This window comes from Rhinolophus ferrumequinum, chromosome 12, assembly GCF_004115265.2.
Source record: "Rhinolophus ferrumequinum isolate MPI-CBG mRhiFer1 chromosome 12, mRhiFer1_v1.p, whole genome shotgun sequence".
NCBI lineage: Eukaryota > Metazoa > Chordata > Mammalia > Chiroptera > Rhinolophidae > Rhinolophus > Rhinolophus ferrumequinum.
The window spans coordinates 72,164,776-72,183,844 of record NC_046295.1 but is presented as its reverse complement, the minus strand read 5'-3'; the positions used below and the strand labels follow the sequence as shown (position 1 = coordinate 72,183,844).

At 48.2% G+C, this 19,069-nt stretch overlaps 1 protein-coding gene across 1 annotated transcript in view; it reads left to right on the top strand.

Moving 5' to 3' along the window:
- TTLL11 (tubulin tyrosine ligase like 11) overlaps nucleotides 1-19,069 on the top strand; it is a 206,363-nt gene that overhangs the window by 150,140 nt on the left and 37,154 nt on the right. The window contains 1 exon segment of the mRNA XM_033123502.1: nucleotides 18,646-18,897. Coding sequence (XP_032979393.1) covers nucleotides 18,646-18,897 — 252 coding nt within the window.

Here is a 19,069-nt window from a genome sequence, read left to right as displayed (position 1 = left end):
GGCTGATACTGAGCTGCTAGGTGTGAAATGCCCACCCTGTGCCAGGCACGGTGGCAGTTGCTATGCATACTGTACGTGAGTGCCAATCCTCGGGCACCCTGCGGGAGCACAGCACCACCGGTTCCCACATGAAGCAGCTGAGACTCAACAGGTTGGCTCGTTTTCTCTTCATCTACAGTGCTCGCTACATGGCACTGAGAACTGAGAGTGAACTGGCAGGTTAGAAACAGCCCCAGACAACTAAATGGGCAATTGCAGTACAGTGTGAAGGGCTTCAAAAGAGGTAGGAATAAGGTGTCATGGAGGAGAGTGAAAGGGGACAATCCATGCCAGCAGAAGGGTGGGGCGAGTGTGTGTGGGGTACGGTACCATGTGACACTCTGGGCAGAGGCAAAAACATGTGCAAAGGCCCAGGGCTGGTGAACCACAGGAGGACTTGGTGAGCAGTGCAGTCTGGCTGGACTTTCCCGGGGAATGTGGTGTGACATGGCGCTGGAGAGGGACCCAGAGCCTGGAAGGGCTTGACCAGGTCAGAGCATAGACTTTCTCCTGCAGGCAGAGCCCGTCGTTCACAGAGTCACGTACTCGGTCAGCATTCACGCGCGCCAACTTCATGCCAGGACTGAGGCGTCAAGTCATGAATGAAACCATCAAAAATCCTTGCCTTTGTGAAACTGACATCCTTTATTGGGGCTGGAGGGCGGGAGGGCAGGAGATGGACCGTAAACTAAACATAAATGAGCAAAATCTATACTCTGATAGATGGTGGTACGTGCTAGGAACGATGGAGCAAGGAAGGGGCTCTGGAGTGCTGGGGAAATGTGGGTCACATCTGTAAGCCCAGGGGCCGGGGGTACTGTCTGAGAAGGGACATTTCCGTAAGTACCTGAGGGAAGGGAGAGAGACAGAACCGGGAAAAAGGTTAGCGCAGCCAGTGACACAGTCAGATCTGCAGTGCGTGACACGGAGGAGGTATTAAAAGGGGAGATTGGAAGCAAGGGGATTGGTGAAGAGGCTGTGGAAATTCAGGTGACCCACTGATGAGGTGAAAGGAGGTGGTGGCTTGGATTCTGTAGTGTGGCAGTGGGGATGGAGAGAAGTGAGTGGACTGAGGTGACAGACGGACAAGACTTGGCACTTGATGTGGTGGAGGGGGAGAATTCATCTCTTCTCTATGTGGGACTCTCTCCTCTGAGTCGGGGGACAAAGCTGGAGGCTCAGGTTTGGGGTAGAAGATGAGCTTAAAAGTAATTTGCTCCCGTACACCCATGTTCATAGCGGCACTATTCACAATAGCCAAAAGGTGGAAGCAACTCCGCTATTCACTGACAGATGAACGGATAAACAAAATGTCGTGTATCCACACGATGGAATTCTTATTCAGTCTTTAAAAGGAAGGAAATTCTGACATGTGCTACAACATGGATCAGCATTGAGGGCATTATGCTAAGTGAAATACGCCAGTCACAAAAGGACAAATACTGTATGCTTCCACTTATATGAGGTACCTACAGGGGTCGAATTCCTAGAGACAGAAAATAGAATGGTGGTTGCCAGGAGCTGGCGGGAGGGAGGAGAAAATGGGGAGTTATTGTTTAAGGGGTACAGTTTCAGTTTTAATGGAAGATGAAGAGGTTCTGATGGATGGCGGTGATGGTTGCACAACAATAGGAATATACTTAATGGCACTGAACTGTACCCTTAAAAATAGTTTAAATGGAAAATTGTATGTTATATGTATTTTATGAAAATAAAACTAGGCGGCCGGATGGCTCAGTTGGTTAGAGCACGAGCTCTCAACAACAAGGTTGCCGGTTCAATTCCCGCATGGGATGGTGGGCTGCACCCCCTGCAACTAAAGTTTGAAAACAGCAACTGGACTTGGAGCTGAGCTGCACCCTCCACAACTAGATTGAAGGACAATGACTTGTTGCTGATGGGCCCTGGAGAAACACACTGTTCCCCAATAAAATATAAAAAAAAGAAGAAAAAAAGAAAAGTAGCAAGTCCAGCTCAGTTCTAACAGTTCTCTTGCGCCCCTGGCCTCTTATTTTGAGCTCTCTCTGCCTCTAGCTAGTCCCTATCTTCTAGATGGGCTGGGATCACCTGGTGACATTACTTTACAACTGTGGGTCTAGTTTTCCTCACCTCTAAGGTGGACACAATACTTCACAGGGTTGTTGTGAGGATTAGATGAGTTCATCCATGTCCCATGCCTGGCACAGAGCAAACTCTCATTACCCCTCATTACGTATTTTACTATTCTTACATCAGAACGCCCTGAGTCGGGAAAACAGCCCAAACCTAGACTACAATCCACGCTCCAGCCCTTGTAAGCCATGTGACTTTGGGCAAACAGTTAACCTGCCAGAGCCTCATTTTCCACCTATAAAGTGGGGCTGAGAAACCCTACCTCACAGGGATGAGGGCGGGACCAAGTAGGATCTGTGTTCAAGGCCCCCGGCAGTACCTGGATACCATAGTCTCCGAGCAACAGCCAGTGTTATTGTGTGGACACAAGACCACAGTTATGCAAGGCAAAAATTAACACAGTAACAGAACAAGTAAACTGAGGCAGAAACAGCATCTCCCTTCTGCTAGCTGAGGTGTTTGCAGAATCCGGAAATTACACCTGTGCACTGGTTTCAGGAATATGTCTGTGTCTGGTGTGTTTTACATCGGAGACCTAGTCAACCAAGTCTGAGTAACAGTTACTGAGCCCCTGCTCTTGGCCTGGCCTCAAGCTGCTGTGGGAGAGTCAGAAGTGAGTCATTCAGGGGCCCTGTGTGCAAAGAGCTGATATTGGCCCAAGGAAGAGCTAAGGACATTGTCACAGCAAACTACACCGGGAGTTGGGAAACCTGGATTCTTCATGAGCCCTAGAACCAAGTGCGAGGAAACCCTGGACAAGTCACGTCCTGTCTCCAGAGCTCACTCCTTCTGTAGGTACAAAATGAGCGCCTTGAACTTGCTGGTCTCTGTGACTTGAAGCTGTTTCTTTCCTAGAGGCATGGATTCCTTTGTCACTATCTCTGGGAGCAGCCTGCAGGACGTAAGATGTTCAGGGGAAAGTGGACCAGAGTCCCTCCTTCTGTGCGGTACACATCAGGCCTTGGGAGCTTAGAGGGCACCAGTATAGGCTTGACCCCAGCAGCAGACTGGTGAGAAAGGGGACCACACTGGGGCCAAGCAGAGCCTGGGACACAGATGTGGAGTATGATTGGAGGCCAAGGCTGCGAGGATCAGGAGTGGAGACTCCACAGTGGGGATGCTCCAGGCTAAGTTGGAAGTGGGCAAGGCTCACTGCGGAGCCCTGCTGTGAGCCCCTGTGAGCTGGGGCTGCCTGGGTAGCCCAGAGCTCTTCGGGCCTGACTCCCAAGAAGCACACCAGCCAGCTGCCCTGGCGGGAGGAGACTGTCTGTCAGGGCAAGCGTATTCTGGGCTTGACCTGCCTGCTCTACTCAGATCACAGCTCTACCCCGGGGAGAAAGGAAGACAGCTTTTGTGTGTTTGCTTTCAAGAAGTTTCTGCTTGACGGATTTTGAGGAGTTTCCTCCTTGGGCCCACGGTTCTTCCTTCAGCTGTGGGGCCCCAGGGAAACTGCCTCGGCGCTGTCCTAGTTGCCGGTCTGCCTTCTGCTCCTCTCTCCATCTCATGCCAACGCACGGTCCCCTCATTTCACACGGGATGCTGCACCGTGCTTTCTCTCTGAGCCAGAACTGAGTCAAATCCAGCAAAAGTGGGTTCGGGTCCCTGGGATCATTGGTATGCGCCCTGGAGAGCAGTTCCCAGTCAAATTCTCAGTAGCCAACTGAAGTTGATTAACGTGGGGAAGAAAAATTGCAGGTTATCATTCGACCACTGCTACCATCCATATGCATGAAGCCTGGGGACCTGACTCCCTTGCAGAATTGAACATCACCTTTAGAGGGGCCAATTTCAGACAGCTCGCTACCTCCTACCCCCACCTACCCCCCACCACTTCCCTACCAGCCCGAATAGTCGTTGCTCCAGGTCTGCGGTCACCAAGGGAACCGCTTGGGCTGCCCACATGCTATGTGTGTTCTTGAAGAGTTGATAGGCTTCTGCCACTTAAGAAATCGGTCACATTTAGAAATATTCAGCTTCAGTGAACATGTCATGGCTGTGTATAAGGAAAACATACTATTATCTCTAGAGCTTGCCTGAAACAACAGGCTTGTTCCTGAAACAGATGTTTTGTGAAACCCACCGTGACAGGCTCATCAGAGCTGGAGATGGGCCAGCACTTAGTTACCAGCCTCACAAGGACACAGACGTCTCTTCCGGCTTCCCGTTCGTCCCCCACACCTGGGCTCAGAGGAGATACTCCCTGTGGCTCCTCCTTCTGGCTCGTGGATTCTGAAGTTAAACATTTTACAAGCCTGATATTGTAGACAGAGGCAGTCAGCCGGGTGCCCTGGGGAGACGTTTCCAAGATAACGACTCAAAATATCTTAGTTTGGTTCAACTAACATGAATTGAGCACCTACTGTGCACCAGGCACTATTCTAGTTGCTTTCGGTTACAGTATCTCACAATAACTCTCTGAGGTTACCCATTTGAGAGGTGAGGAAACTGAGACCTTGTATCCGTTTCCTAGGGCTGCCGGAACAAGTTACCGCAAACTTGGTGGCTTAAACCAACAGAAATGGATTCCCTCACAGTTCTGGAGGCCGGAAGTCTGAAATCCAGGTGTCAGCAGGGCCGTGCTCCCTCCTGAGAGTTCTCCTTGGAGAGAACCCCTCCTTGCTCCTTCCAGCGTTGGGTGGCTTCAGGTGTTTCTTGGCTTGTGGCAGCATCACTCCAATGTCTGCCTCCGTCGTGTGTGTGTGTGTGTGTGTGTGTGTGTGTGTGTGTGTGTGTGTGTGAAATCTCCCTCTGCCTTTCGATTCTAAGGACGCGTGTCACTAGATGTAGGGCCCCCTCTCATCAGGATAATCTCGTCTCCACGTCCTTAACTTGATGACACCTGTAAAGACTCCCCTTCCAAATAAGGTCACGTTGACAGACTCTGGGGTTAGGGCTGCTGCTCTGACTGCTGCAGACCTGGAGCTATTGTTTTCCCCAGGTGACACAGTGAGAAGGGTCAAGTCGGGAGTGGACCGCAGGCTGGCTGGCTCGGAGCTGAGACGCTCAGTCAGGTCTCACTCCTCACATGCTGTGAGGCAGTTCCTGCCGTCAGTGCTGAGACGTAAACACAACGCCCTTGCTCTTCGGAAACCTGTGATTAGGTGGGAAGAAGCTTTGCGACTTGGTTATGAGGGAGTGTTCTCGAGTCCAGCTGATCCACACATATTTGGGCAAATTATGTCACCACTATTGCGTCTTATATGGAAAACGTGTCATTTTAAGAGTCATAGTGACCTCAGAGGGCTGAGGGGAGGATCAAATGAGAGTACGTGCTTAGCACACAGGCGGGCAATCAGGGCCCAGGCACCCTGACCCCACAGCCTCCACCACCAGCCACCGAGCTCACTGCTTCCGCCAGCAAGGTCCCCCCAGAATATTTGAATCAGAGCCTCTGAATGGGAAAGGGACAGTGGGGGACTTCTGTAGAGGTCCCCAGAAACCAGGGTGAGGAAGAGAGAGATGCCGAAGCTGACTTTGGGGTTTTGAGCTTGGCTCATTGGGAGGATGTAGTTGCCAATGACCACCTGGAAATGGCAAGAAACGGTTTGTGGGCGACTAGAGAACAAATTACATTCAACTTGGATACAAGTGGGACATCTGGGTGGATTTGACTGGCAGGTGTTGGACTTTTAAAAGCTACACAGAGATTAAGACTGAAGAAAAGAACTGAACCCATTTGGCAAGTTCAAGTGCTGTCCCAGATTAAGCCTTTTAGGGGGCAGAGTGCAAACTAGAAAAGAGAAAATGTCAGTACTCACTGGTTCGTGGTCACAACACTCGATTTTCTTGCCTGTGGAATGGGCACACTGCTTGTTTCTTCCCAGATTGTTGCTCAGGTTGCATTAGACCATGGATGGGAAATTGCTCGATAGACTGGGCATTGAACTCAAGCAAGAGGCAGCTGGTGTTGGCAGCAGAAACATTTCTCCCAATGCCAAACACGACAGCAGAGGCAAACAGCGCTTTCCCTATCTCTGCGTCGTGGCTGAGGAAATAATAACTGCTCCTGCACCAGATTTGGACTGGCCTTTCTGGCGGCCTCTAAATCTAGTCATAATAACCAAAGGACTATATAACAAAAACGGGAATGTCTCCATTCCCTGGTAAGGGGTGTACTTTTGCCAGCAGTTTTTGTTTTTTGTAAAACCAGATAAGAGTACTTCTCTCTTGAACCTCGTGGTTCATCCCTCCACCGCCACCTCCCAGATGTTCTCCTTGCTCTCCCTTCCGTGTGTTTCACAGGACAGAGTAGGTCAGTCAGCATTGCCGTGACAACGAAGGAAGAAGCCAGCTCCGTGTTCATGAGTAGGGAAACTAAATGATAGACTCTCGTTTGTTTTCTTTCTTGGGGAAGGGATCCTCACTACATGCCCATTGGTCAGGTGGGGATGTTAATGTATTTGAATGGGTGTTTGGAGAGGCCACTGTGAAAGAAAGGAAGTGTCAGGATGCCTGTGGTTCTGGCCATTGTGTCACAATAAGCACACTGCTCCTTGAAGCTATTCCTTGGGGGAAGAGGCGGGTGCGGGGATAAGTGTGTACGCGGTCTCTAGACCCCGGTCTGTGTGTCTCCAAACCTCAGGGATGTTTGAGCTGTCTTGTGTTGAGGACCAGTGGTATGTCTGGCATTCTTCAAATAGCTTTACATTTGGTATTCCATTTAGTGCTCATCACTAAAACCCTGTGTGTCTGGTATTATCGTCACCATTTTCCAAATGAGGAAACGGATGCTCAGAGAGGTTAAGTGCCTTTCCCAAGGTCACTCAGCAGGTAAGTGGCAGTGTTGGAGCCAAACCTCAGGCCTGCTTCATGCGTAATCCTTACAACTCTTGCCACTCTGCCACCCTGCCTTAACCTTGTACTTGAACTTTTACAATCTCTCTAGAGTTTTGAGAGCCATCAGGGAGACATCATCTGAAAATGTACCATGATAACTAAACATTTAGTACTTCTGTGAGAAACACCGCAGCAAACTGTCTGGATGTCTGCTTGGGGAATTGTGCAATGACAAGTGAAATTAAATACTTTAATGGATTTTGACAACAACTCTATGTTAGGGGAATTCAAATTGCATCAAGAAAAAAGTTAGACTTTCTCACTGGACCTGATTGCTAATATGCATGCCTAATTTATTAGCTGCGTTTTTTAAAACCTAATTTTGTTAGGACCAAAGTTATCAGAGGAAGAGGAGCTTATGGATTGGAAGAGGCTGTTAAATCTTTCTGGAAGAGGCTGGTTTTGAGCTGACTTGATTTCCCTGATGTTTGAGGGAGGTGTTCAGTAAATGTGTGTCAAATAAATGGTAACAGCTACCATTTCTTTAACGCTCCAGCCAGGGTGCTAGCCTCTTCTTTTATGTCGTCCCATTGAATCTCTCGAGCCATCTGTGAGGTGGAGTCCATTATCCGTCTCCATTTTATGGGAGAAAAATGGAGGCTGAGAAATAACACAAGTTCCCCAAGGCCATACAGTCAGTAAGGAGTGGGCCAGGATGTCTATTATTCTTATTATCATAAGTTATTGTTGTTGTATTATTACCCTAAAAAAATGGCTTTCTGGAACCTCAAATTGAAAATGACACCCAGAGGTCGCCCTGCCCGTTGTCTTGCCTTCAGGTAAAATTACACCAAATGCTTCATGTTATTTGTCTTAAAGAATTCTTTTTCTACACAGTCATTTATCAGCATGTCTTTTTTTTTTTTTTTTTCCATCACCCATTAGACGTAGAGTACTACGAGGGGAGCAAAAATGGATTTTATTGGGTGAAAGAAGCCGTAGACTTCAACTGCCATCATATAGGTTTAGAAGATGACAAATTCCATAAGAGAGGTGTAAATGAAATGTTGTAGGAAATCCAGAAGAGGGTATTTCTGGGTGTGGGGATCAGGGAAGGCTGGTGGGCAGGCTGGCATTTGAAGTGAGCTTTGAAGGATGAGCAGGACTCGGGCCTGGCTGTTGGCAGAGGGGTGACAAGGCATAGGCACCCAGGCACAAGGGCCTGATAAGCTTCTAAGCATGAGGGCATTTGGAGTCCTCTCCCTCTGCAGGTGAGATCACCTAGGGAGACTGTGTAGGGCAGGAAGCAGGTCACGGACAGAGCCTGAGAGGACCACCTACCACTAAGGGCCCTCAGAGGAAGAAACACACAGAATGGGAAAACACTAGGAGAATGCATGGGCACAGGAGGAGACTCTCAGAGAGAGAATGCATGGGACGCTAGGCAGAAGCTGAACTGGAGACAGACCACGAAGGTCAGTGGCAATTAGGAGGTCCGTGGTAACCTTTGAGAGAGCAGCGTGTTTGGAGCAGGAAAGCAGAAACCAGCGTGCTCATACTGAGGTCAGGAGGGGCTCTGGCACACTGTGACTTTCTCTAGGTCATGTTCCCCCAGGCAAGGGCTGTGATTGCAGTCTGCTAGCGGAGGGCCAGCAGACAACCCCCTTGGCTCCGCTGAACCTCACTGGAAACCTAGAAAGAACAGGGTGATGAGAGTCCGACGGTCCCAGGTTACCACCTGATACCGTCCTGGAGGTGTGTGACCTGGAGTACTTCATTTAACCGAACTTTGGCTTTGTTTGATAAGCAACAGCTATCACTTACTGAGTGCTTACCTCGGTCCAGGCATGGTTCTAGATGCTCTGCGTATATCTGCCCATTTAATTCTCACAACAGTGCTGTGACTTGGGTAGAAGTATTACCCCCATTAAACAGTTAAAGACACTCAGGCACAAGTAGGTTAAGCCACTTTTCCAAGGTCCCCAGCTGGTTAGGGCCAGGGCCAGGATTCCAACCGGGCATTCTGGCTCCTGAGTATAGGTTAGTGGCTCCATTTTAAGGTCGGTGTGGCTTAACTGGGATAATGAGCATACTGGAGAGTCACTGGCCTGCAGGAGGGGCTCAGTACGAGTTGCTCTCCGTCCCCCGGACCAAATGACAAGTGCCAGGTCCGGGCAGCCTTGCCCTGTGGGATCAGCTTACTCACCTGAGTGAAAACCCCACACAGAATGACACACACAAAATTGCCTTGGAAAGTGGGGTGCAAATGCCATCAGCCCCTGGGGCACAGTCGAGTGAAGATGGTTTTGCCTTCAACACCTGGACGGCAGTGATGGGCCAGCCAACCACACTGGGACCCCTAGGTGGGGGAGCACCCTCAAGGAGGATCAGTGACAAGGGAAGTTCACAGAGTGAACAGATTTCATCTGAAATCTGAGGGGGAGGATATTTGACCTGGGATATGCCTACTGAATCCCTGGTTCAGGGATCGCTGGGTGCATAATATACCAAAAAAAAATTAGGATTCCCGTAGAAAATGAACTGGGTTTGGAAGAAATTGAATGCCAGAAAGAATTACAGTCTAGGCCAGAACCAACTTCTCCACATGGCTTTCCCCCTTATTGTCTGTATTCACACAGCCCTATACTTTGGTGCAGAACTGTGTTTAAACACTAAAATGCTTTGTGTTGCAGATAGGCGCTGAGTATGTAATTAAAAGGATCCCTTCATTAGCAGAACTAGACAATGAAAGCTGAAGTTGGCCTTCTCTGCTAATTCTGGAGGTTGTAAAACAGAGGCTAATACAACCACTGATTACAATTGTCACATAGAGAGTGCCTTGCTGTTGTTCTCCCAGAGACAGACAGGATCTTCCTAGTTACCAGGAGAGAAAAAGAGGAAGAAAGATGCGTTCTGACAGCCAGAAGTAGAGGGGTATTGTAGTGTAGGGGTTAGAAGTGTGGCCTCTGGAACCCTCCCCACGGGGTTCCAGCCCCAGCCTTATCACGTAGGCTGACCTAGCCTCTCGAAGCTTCAGTATCCTCAGATGTACATTTAAGTTAATAATTGTGTCTAATTAATTGGATCGTCACGAGAACTCATTGACACAATGAGTACATTCACGGTCAGACATTTGGAGTACCTACTGTGTGCCAGGAACTGTGTTGGGACTATAGACGTAGCCATAAACGAGCAAGAGTGGTGCCTGCCAGGGAAAGGGACGTCATCCAACAGACAGTTGCGCAAATAACCCTTTAGGTATGACTGTGAGAAAGACTATGGAGAAAAAATGATGGTGACGGTGATGACAATGACGACGTTTACAATCTGGAAGATCATACAAAAAGGAACGGTTCATTTTATCTCCAAAAGATGCAGAAAGCGTTTTGGAAAAGGTGACATGGAACCTAAGATTTGAAGGATGAGTGTTTTTCCAGTGGATAATTTGGGAAAGAGCGTTTACACGGGGAGGGAGCAACGTGCGATGTGAAAGACAAGGCTGGCAAAGCAGGCAGCACTAGACTGTGCAGGGCCCACGCTCTCTGCTCGAGCATCAGGGCTCTGTCCAGCCTGCCCGGGCAGCCAGCACGGCAAGGCTTATCATTTTAAAAACCTTTCTTCTGGTTCCAGTGAAAAGCTAAGCACAAGCCCAGTCCTCCACAGAAAGACAGCGGCCAACTACTCAGCTGGTTTAAAGAGAGACTCCATAACCCTTTCAGGCAGAAAGAATTCTCCTTCCTGCCTGTCAGAGTGACTGGAAGAGTCTGAAGCTTCTCATTCAGTATCTGAATTTTGGCCTCTCTGGCATTTCAGCGCGATAGCGGTGTCGCTTTTTTCTTTTCTATTTTTTAAAGGCTCTGGATAGGAAGTCATGAGAACTGGGCCCTCCCTTTGTCACCACCTCTCGTTTGATGCCTCACCTCAAGCAAGTGACTTTGCCTCAACCTCCCCATAAAGGAAAACGAGAGGAGATGGTCACTAGTGCCCCTTCTAAGTCCACAGTTTACCATTTTCTTCATTTGGGGAGAGACAATTATTATTTTGTGACGTTATTTTGTGCATTATTTTGCGACATCAGTCATCCTCAGTAGAGAACCAGGGGATCAGATAGGAGGCAGGTCTCCAGTGAGGCCCAAGAAAATGAGACTCCTCTGGGGGATTTATTTAGGCTGGGACAAGAGGCAGGTGCTGTCTAACCGTGGCAGCCTGCTGTGAGATTCCCCAGACTGAGGCCTCGGGGGCGGAGGACAGTCTGGTGTCTAGTTATGTAGGCCGGGGGTCAGGCAGAGTGTCAGAAAGTGGTTACAGAAACCCCATAGTCTCTTGAGTTCCCAGAGGTGTATGCTGACCTCTCCCCTTGAGGCTGGTGGCTAGACAGTGAGCCTCTTGAGATGATGGCGCAGGGGAGATAAAGATACTGGCGATTATAATCCAAGTGGCTAACAGGTATCGAGGTGCTGTGCTAAGCACCAAGCATCCATTGTCCCTGTAATTACATCAGTTCTAAAAGCTAAGTACCATAATTATTCCCATTTTATATGAGAGGGAACTGAAGCTTCCGTGTTATCTGACTTGCCTGAGGCCACCCAGCTCCAGAGCCCAGGCCACCAGGTAGGTGCCCCGCGGGGAGGAGCCGCCTGGCAGCACCCCTCCTTGGCCTGTGTGACAGTATGTTTCATTGACTCGAACTGCCCGTGCTGCGAGACAAATAGAGCACGAGGACGTCTACAAAGACACTCGCTCTGCGCAGAGGGACAGAGCAGAGAGAGCCCTGTTAGAAAAGAAGCGTATTGGGAGGTCTTTGTAAAATGAGCTGTCAGTTCCTTCATCCGGAAAATGAGAGGGCTGGGCCCGATGACCCCTAAAGGCCCTTCCAGCTCTGCAATAGCATGAGTTTTGGGTCTGTGGAAACGGATTAAGTCCTCGCTGTGTCCTTTTGTTAATTTGTTGCCTGGCCTGGTAGGAAGATGCTCCTGCAACACCCCCGGCCTGGCCATTCCGGGAATTCACCCCAAGCAGGGACAGAGACCTAGTCTGCTGCCATTGCCATCAGGCAGTTAATTCAGGCATGTGACAAAAATTGTGCGTCAGCAATTTGGTGTGAGCCCATAAATGGGGGTTGATTTGTTTGGTGATCAAAATGGAACAGCCCCGCCCAGATAACTGCTGGTCCCTCCCAGGTCTCCACATGGAGGTTAGTTACAAGCCCCCAGTAGATTCATCTGGATGCTTTCTAGAAAGCCTGTGGTTTTGATCCTAAACAAGGCGACCGTTTTGTGTGAGGCTTAGGCTAGGTGCCCACTCAGCCACTCTCCCTCATAAGTCTCACATGGCCCCATAAGTAAGAGACTTCTGTCCACCGTAAAGGAGCAGCAAATGAGTTCAGAGAAGTTGTGTAACTACGATGAGTGGTGGCATGACATAGTGGAAAGCTCCTGGGCTTTGAACTGAAGTAAATCCGGGTTCAAATCCTCGCTTTCATCCATTTAATAGCTGAGTGACCTTTGGAAAGTAGGTCAACCTTTCCAAAACTAAGTTTTCTCATCAATAAAACGGGATGACTTAGCATCTAATTCATAGGGTTATTGCCAGGGTCAAATGAGATGTGACAAGTCACCCGCCTGACTCTCAGGCGCTCAGTGCCTGATAATACCCGTGAATGGAGGCAGCATAGTGCAGTGATTAGGAACCTGCCTGGGCTTCTGTCCTGGATCTACAACCTATTAGTTTGTGCCTTGGTTTCCTCATCTGTAAAATGGGAGTGATAACACTGACTTTATAGGATTTTATCAAGATTAAATTTTTTAAATTGCAGCTCCTGGCACATAGCCAGTGCTGCCAGTATCGTCACCGTTGTGTTTGTTGCTGCTGTGCTATGTAAAAAGGTGACTGGGCGAGGTGCCAGCGGCCTGCTCAGCCTTCAGAGGCCCACGACATGAAGGGGAGCATGGGTCTTGGTCTTACAGGGACTTGAACATCGGACCAAGATCCCTCATTCATCCTTTTCCTCATCAGCTGGGAAACACATGCCTCACCCGTTTTAGTCTATCGCCTTCTCTTCAAATAGCATAGCATCGCCATCAAGCAAATGAGGCCTCCGTGATGGCAGACATTTATCAAGTGACAGGACTGGGCCACATGGTAGTTATGTTTATTTTTAGTGACTTCATCCTCCAGCTCTTTAAATGAGCTCCTGGGCTAATTTAAGGGAGTTCTTTGGTGCATAGCTAGCAGTTTCTTCAAGAATGCCAGTGTGCATTTGAAATCCCCAAGTGTCTGGGGGGACAGGTCTTGGCCAGACAATGGAGAAGGAAGCCTGCCTGCCTCCCTTTGCCAGTGCAGTACCGCTGCCCACCAGGCTCTCCTGCCAAACCACGGGATCGCCGGGAACATGAGCCAGGGCGTTTGAGCCCTTTCTGGTCCCCATGGTCCAGCAGTTGCCAAGTTCACCTTTCATCTAGACCTGGGCCTGCATCAGAATCACTGCAGGACTTCCTAAAACAGATTGCCCGGCCTGCTCACAGGTTCTGAGTCCGTAGGTCTAGGGTCAGGCCAAGAATTTTCATTTCCAACAGCTTTCTCAGGTGATGCCAGGGCTGCTGGTCCAATCGATCTAGATGTTCCAGTAGTTTCCTAACATCAGCCACCCCCCACACACCTCGATTCAGCATACATACCGCTGGCAGATTCATGCCTCTTCACGCTTCTGAGTTTGCATCTCCTCTCCCCACGTCCACCACGTTCTTCTCATCTCCTATATGACCAAATCCAAACCCCTATGTCTGACATTCAAGGTCCTGTAAGACCCAGACCCACACAGGCTTCCTGGTCATAGGCCCACCTGTTTCTCTTCAGGCATACCTCCAAGACCCAGCAAACCTGCTCCTTCCGCATATGCTGGGTCCCACCTCTGGATGCTCACCGGCCGCTTCTACCTCACTCAGTCATTGTTACGGAGGGGCCACGTGCTTCTGGGTGGCAGGGACTGTGTCTACCTCACCTGTGTATCCTAGGCCCCTGGGACAGGTAATTGCTTAGAAAGTGGTTCATGAATGAATAAATTATTGAAAGGATACTTAATTAAAAATGAAAATGATTTCTCTGAGAGAATTCAAGAACCTTCTCTGAAACTGGAATTTGACCTTGCTGTATCTACCTTTCTATTTTGAATATATACAGTTTATACAGAAGAAGAAAGGTCTTTGGTTTGATTTAAATCAAATTAGCATAAGAACTATATAGTGAACTAAGCATAGAGTGTGTAGTGAGACAGTCCTGAGTGTGAATTCTGATTCTACTATTGATTTGTGACATTGGGCACGTATTCAGGTCTCTGGGCTTCAGCTTCCTAATCTGTAAAATGGGACTAGTTTCTACCTACCTCATGGAATTATTGTGAGGAACAAATGAAACAATATGGGTAAATTGCTTGGCACAATGCTTGACGTATATGTAGTAGCTCCCTGATAAATAGTGGTGATTTTTAACAGTAGGCTTTCCAGGCAAAATAGAGATAGGTGGTTTTTCACCAGCATATTAATAAAACGGAATTCCATTTTATTTGAAAAACGATAATAGCTAAAACATTCCAGGATTCTTTCCCCTATTTTAATGAATCAAGGATACACCAAATTCAATTTAAAAAATTACCCCAAAGGACTAGTAAGCTTGATTTATATTTTCTTCACCAGTCACTTTTATTTCATAAGCCCGACATTTCCATTAAAATGCTATTAAGTAAAAACAGGATTTTACAGCATTTGTGATAACTTGGATCTCAATGTGATAATTGGAATTATCTAGAGCAAAAATACCATTTCTCATTGTTTTATTTCCTCTTATATATCAGCTATATCTTTACTGCCTTCTCCCAGTTGAGTAAAACCACTTCCCCCTGAATGTGTGGTTTCGAGTCCATGAAAATGACATCTGTGGCATTGAAAGCCCTTTTCATCTTGAGGTTATTAATTGGGATTCAGGAAGGAAGGGAAATGGTAGTCATCCAGTAAGTGCAGCAACCCTTGAAAGAAATGTGAAAGGCTTTCACACAGAAGAGAAATCAGACTCATTCTGTGTGCTCCTGGGGCAGGATGGGATCCAGGCTGTGGACGCTGGAGGGAGACACCCTCTGACGTGCCCTCAGGAAAAACTTCCCAGGCTGAGAGGTTCCCTGGAGGTGGTGGGTCCCCCTCAGTGGGCCACCCCAAGCTGAGGCCACTACCCTGGCCATTCTGCTCATTGAACCACCCCTTGGTGCTACTTGGAATTAAGGTTTCTTCTCTGAAATGACATCATTGTGCAAATGTTCTGGAACTAGAGAGGGTGCCAAAACGTTGTGAATGTACTAAATGCCGCTGAATTATACCCTTTAAAATGGTTAAAGTGGTGAATTTGTGTTGTGTACATTAGACCATAATAACAGAAAATAGATGACATCATTGGACAGAATGAGCTCCAAGGCTGCTTTTGGTTGTTAACGTGTTGTTTCTGGAGGGAGCACATCACTTAGGGGACTGATTAGCAGATTGTTTAGTCAAAGACAGGCCATGTAGACACTCAATATCCAGCTGAGGGGGAAAGGCTAATTAAATGATGGTTCGGGCATCATACAGACAATTACATGTCCATGAGAAACTGCGCCCGTGAAAACATATTTAGTGCCATGGGAAGATACTTGTAACATAAAGTGTAAGAAGCAGGATTTTAACTGCATGTAATGTGATCCTAACTTCACAGATAAATCAAAAGGTTAATAGTCTTCATCCCTGAGTTGTGGGATTACATATGGTTTTGATTCCTTTATACATTTCTCAAGCTGTCTACAAAGAGCATGCATTGCTATTAGAACCTGAAGAAACTAAAACAAACAATGAAGAGCAGTACTTAGCATTTTGTAACCCCCAACATGATGGGCTGTAGAATAATGGTGGCAAAATGGAGAGATCGCTGGTTAGAAGGACCGATTTATATTAATAATTCTAGGTCAGCTGGGCACAGAGGTGCTCCACCTTGTTGCACCTCAGTTTCTCCATCTGGAACACGGGTATAAGAATAACAGCCTACTTCCACAGGGTTGTGTGAAGAGTAGAGGATATAACGAGTGTGGGACGGTTCTGGTGATTGAAGAGTTCTCTGAGCTGTTTCTACTCTCATTCCCACTGTACATTTCAAAATCTTCCCTTTAACAAAAACATCAAGAGTGCTTATGAAGTCGGTGATTGCCACTTATCCAGTAATTTAAGAGCTAATTTCCAGTAACACTTTTTTCCCTCATCTTTCTTCCTGTAACCTCAATGGGAAAACATTTCATTTTACCTGAAAAGTAACGACCTTTTATTTACTGTCTCCTGTTGAAGGAGATGATGATAAAGCCAGTTTGGCTGCAGGACAGTTGCACCCCCAGGGAGCATGTGCTTCTCCCGAGGTATGGGGCTGCCCCTCTCTACAGGGGGAGCGAGCGTTTGTTTCCCCAGAATCATCTGCACTGTTGAACTTTTAAGGGGTTTCCTTCAAAGGTCTGGTTCTGGTCGTCGCTCTGGTTCTGCCCTCTGCCTGTCCTCGCTTTGAGACCAGTGTCAAGACCCACTTAGAAGGAACCATGAGCAGAACTTGTAGGACTTTATTCACACAAAGGGCTTCTCTTTCTTAGAGGCTGGCTTCTTAGACCGGTGTGAAGAGAAGACCATTTTGGCAGGGCTGTTGAGCACGCTGTTTCTCTCTCTCTCGTTTTTCCTCTTTTTATTTTCCTATTTGCTTTTTTGTTGTGTTTTGTTTTCTTTATTTTCTTATGCTGTTTCTCTACTGAACCTCTTTCCCATTGAAAAGAGCATATGGAGTACAAAGTATCATAACCTTGATATTTTATTTGAGACTTACCTTGCTATTAAAAAAAAACTTTCCCAATTCAACGAATTCAATGAAACCTTTCCCACGCGCCTAATATGTGCCAGGTCCTATAGAAATAGAATTGGATAAGATATGGTCCTTGCCTTCAACGAGTTCACAAAACAGAGATTGGCATATAAACAAATGCAGTACAGCTTGACAAAGGAACAAAGGAGCAAGTCCCAGGAACAGAAGTGGGACATGGAAGAGAGCCATCAGTGTGGTCGAGAGGCATCTGAGCTGGTTTTGAAAGTGGAACAGAAGTGTGTCAGGCAGCCAGGGCCCAGGAAAGGCCTTAAGGGCAGAGGAAAGCAGATACGAAGATACCAGGATGGCCCAACTTGGTGAATGAAGGCATGCTTGAAAGTGGGAACAGTAGGGGACAAGGCCATTTCATAAAGAAGAGAGTAGGAAATGGCCTTGGAATTGGGCTCGGCACCACGAGACGTGCTTCTGATTTTCCTGGATCAGTTAGTTAGTAGGTTGTGCAGTATTTACTATCCCTATTCAGTGTGCTCAGGATTCTGTCTCAGGAAGGGACACACAAATCAGCTGTGGGCAGGACAGGAGACGGGAAACTGAGAAGAGCTGCAAGTGCAAAGAGAGGTACTGAGTGAGTGTGGAAGGGAGCGGGGTGTCCAGGAAGCACCAGTCCAGGCCAGGGGGTGGCAGGTGGGATGGCAGGGAATATTCAAGGCCCTGAAGGGCACAGTGCATCCAGGGCAGTGATAGAAAATGAGGAGGGTGGAGAAGAAATCGGGAAGAGCCTCGAGTGCCAGAACGGGGTGTATGACTGTTTTGGGTAGGTTCTCGGGAGTCACCCGAGAGCTGTAGCGAGCGGGCGACCCGATCAGGTTTGCTTCAAAAGGGGTGGCTCGGGTACCGGTGTGCAGGACGATCACGGATGGCATAGGCTGGAGGCAGGAGGCCCCCTGTACAGTCCACGTGAGAGTTAACAAGTCCCAGGTAGGAGAAGAGTGGAGTTTCAGGGAACGCTAAGGGGGTAGCACTGGGAGGCAGAGGGACACGAGGACTTGGCGTTTATTCTGATGCCTCCTGCTTGGGTACCTGGTAGGTGGAGGTGTCACTTGAGGAGATGGGGAAACAGGCTTTAGGGTGCGGGGAAATGGTCACTTCAGTCGGAGGTTCCTGTAGTCCATTCCGAAGGTTAAACAGGGTAGTTGTTTAAATGTGGGTCTGGAGGTGAGAAGCACATTCCAGGAGAGAGGTGGATATTTGAGGGTTATTAGCTGCGAATTTTCTTGACTATCAGAATAATTTCAGAATAAAATATCCAGACTAAGGAATCACAACACTATAATCATTTTTTGTACGGGTTCCAAATAAGAAAATAGTTCATTCAGAAGACGTAATTGTGCCTATTCCCACAATTGGGTAACCGATGTATCTTTGCAAATTGTTCATTGAGCTGTGCCTATGGCTTTTTGCCAGCCCTCAATGAGATTTTTATATTTCTTAATTATTCAACTATTACCTATAAGTAGGAGTTTGAAATCAAACCCAGACTGCTCCGTACTCGAGTATTCTCTGGAATCACGAGTACAGTGAAGGATTGTCCGTATTGCCAAACCAGGGTGGTGGGGCAGAAGAGGCCTGCGGGCCAGGCCTGACTCTGTCCTGGGTTCAAGTCCTGGCTTTGGCATGCACCAGCTGTGTGAGCTTGGGCAGGACGCTGCTCTGCAGCCAGTGTAATACCTACCTCCTGAGGTTGCCGTAAATCTAAAGGAAAGCAGAATATGCACGGGAAAGGGCTCTGCCTGCGGTGAAGCCTTTTCCAACGTCGGTTCATCGTCACTTCCTCGTGTGTTCCAGGTCTCAGCAGCTTGAAGGGCCATTAGCTGCAAAGGAAGATCCTTCTGAGAGTGAGCTGGCCATCGCCTCAGACGGCAACCCCAACCCCGAAGCCCAACTGCCCTCCATCTGCCTCAAACAGGTGTTCCCCAAGTACGCAAAGCACTTCAACTACCTGCGCCTGGTGGACAGGATGGCAAATCTGTTTATCCGTTTCCTGGGAATCAAGGGGACAATGAAGCTGGGACCAACAGGCTTCCGTACTTTCATAAGGTCAGTGAGCCCAGCCTCCTCCACTTGGGCTTCGGGTGGGGTGGAGTCCAGCCCCACATTTGGCTGGTCTGACCTGCCTGACCACTCCTGGGAGGAGAGAGTGTGGTGCTGGGGCAGTGCCCCCTCTGGGGTTGGATTGGCTCAGCAGCTGGCACTGGGCCTGGCACATAGC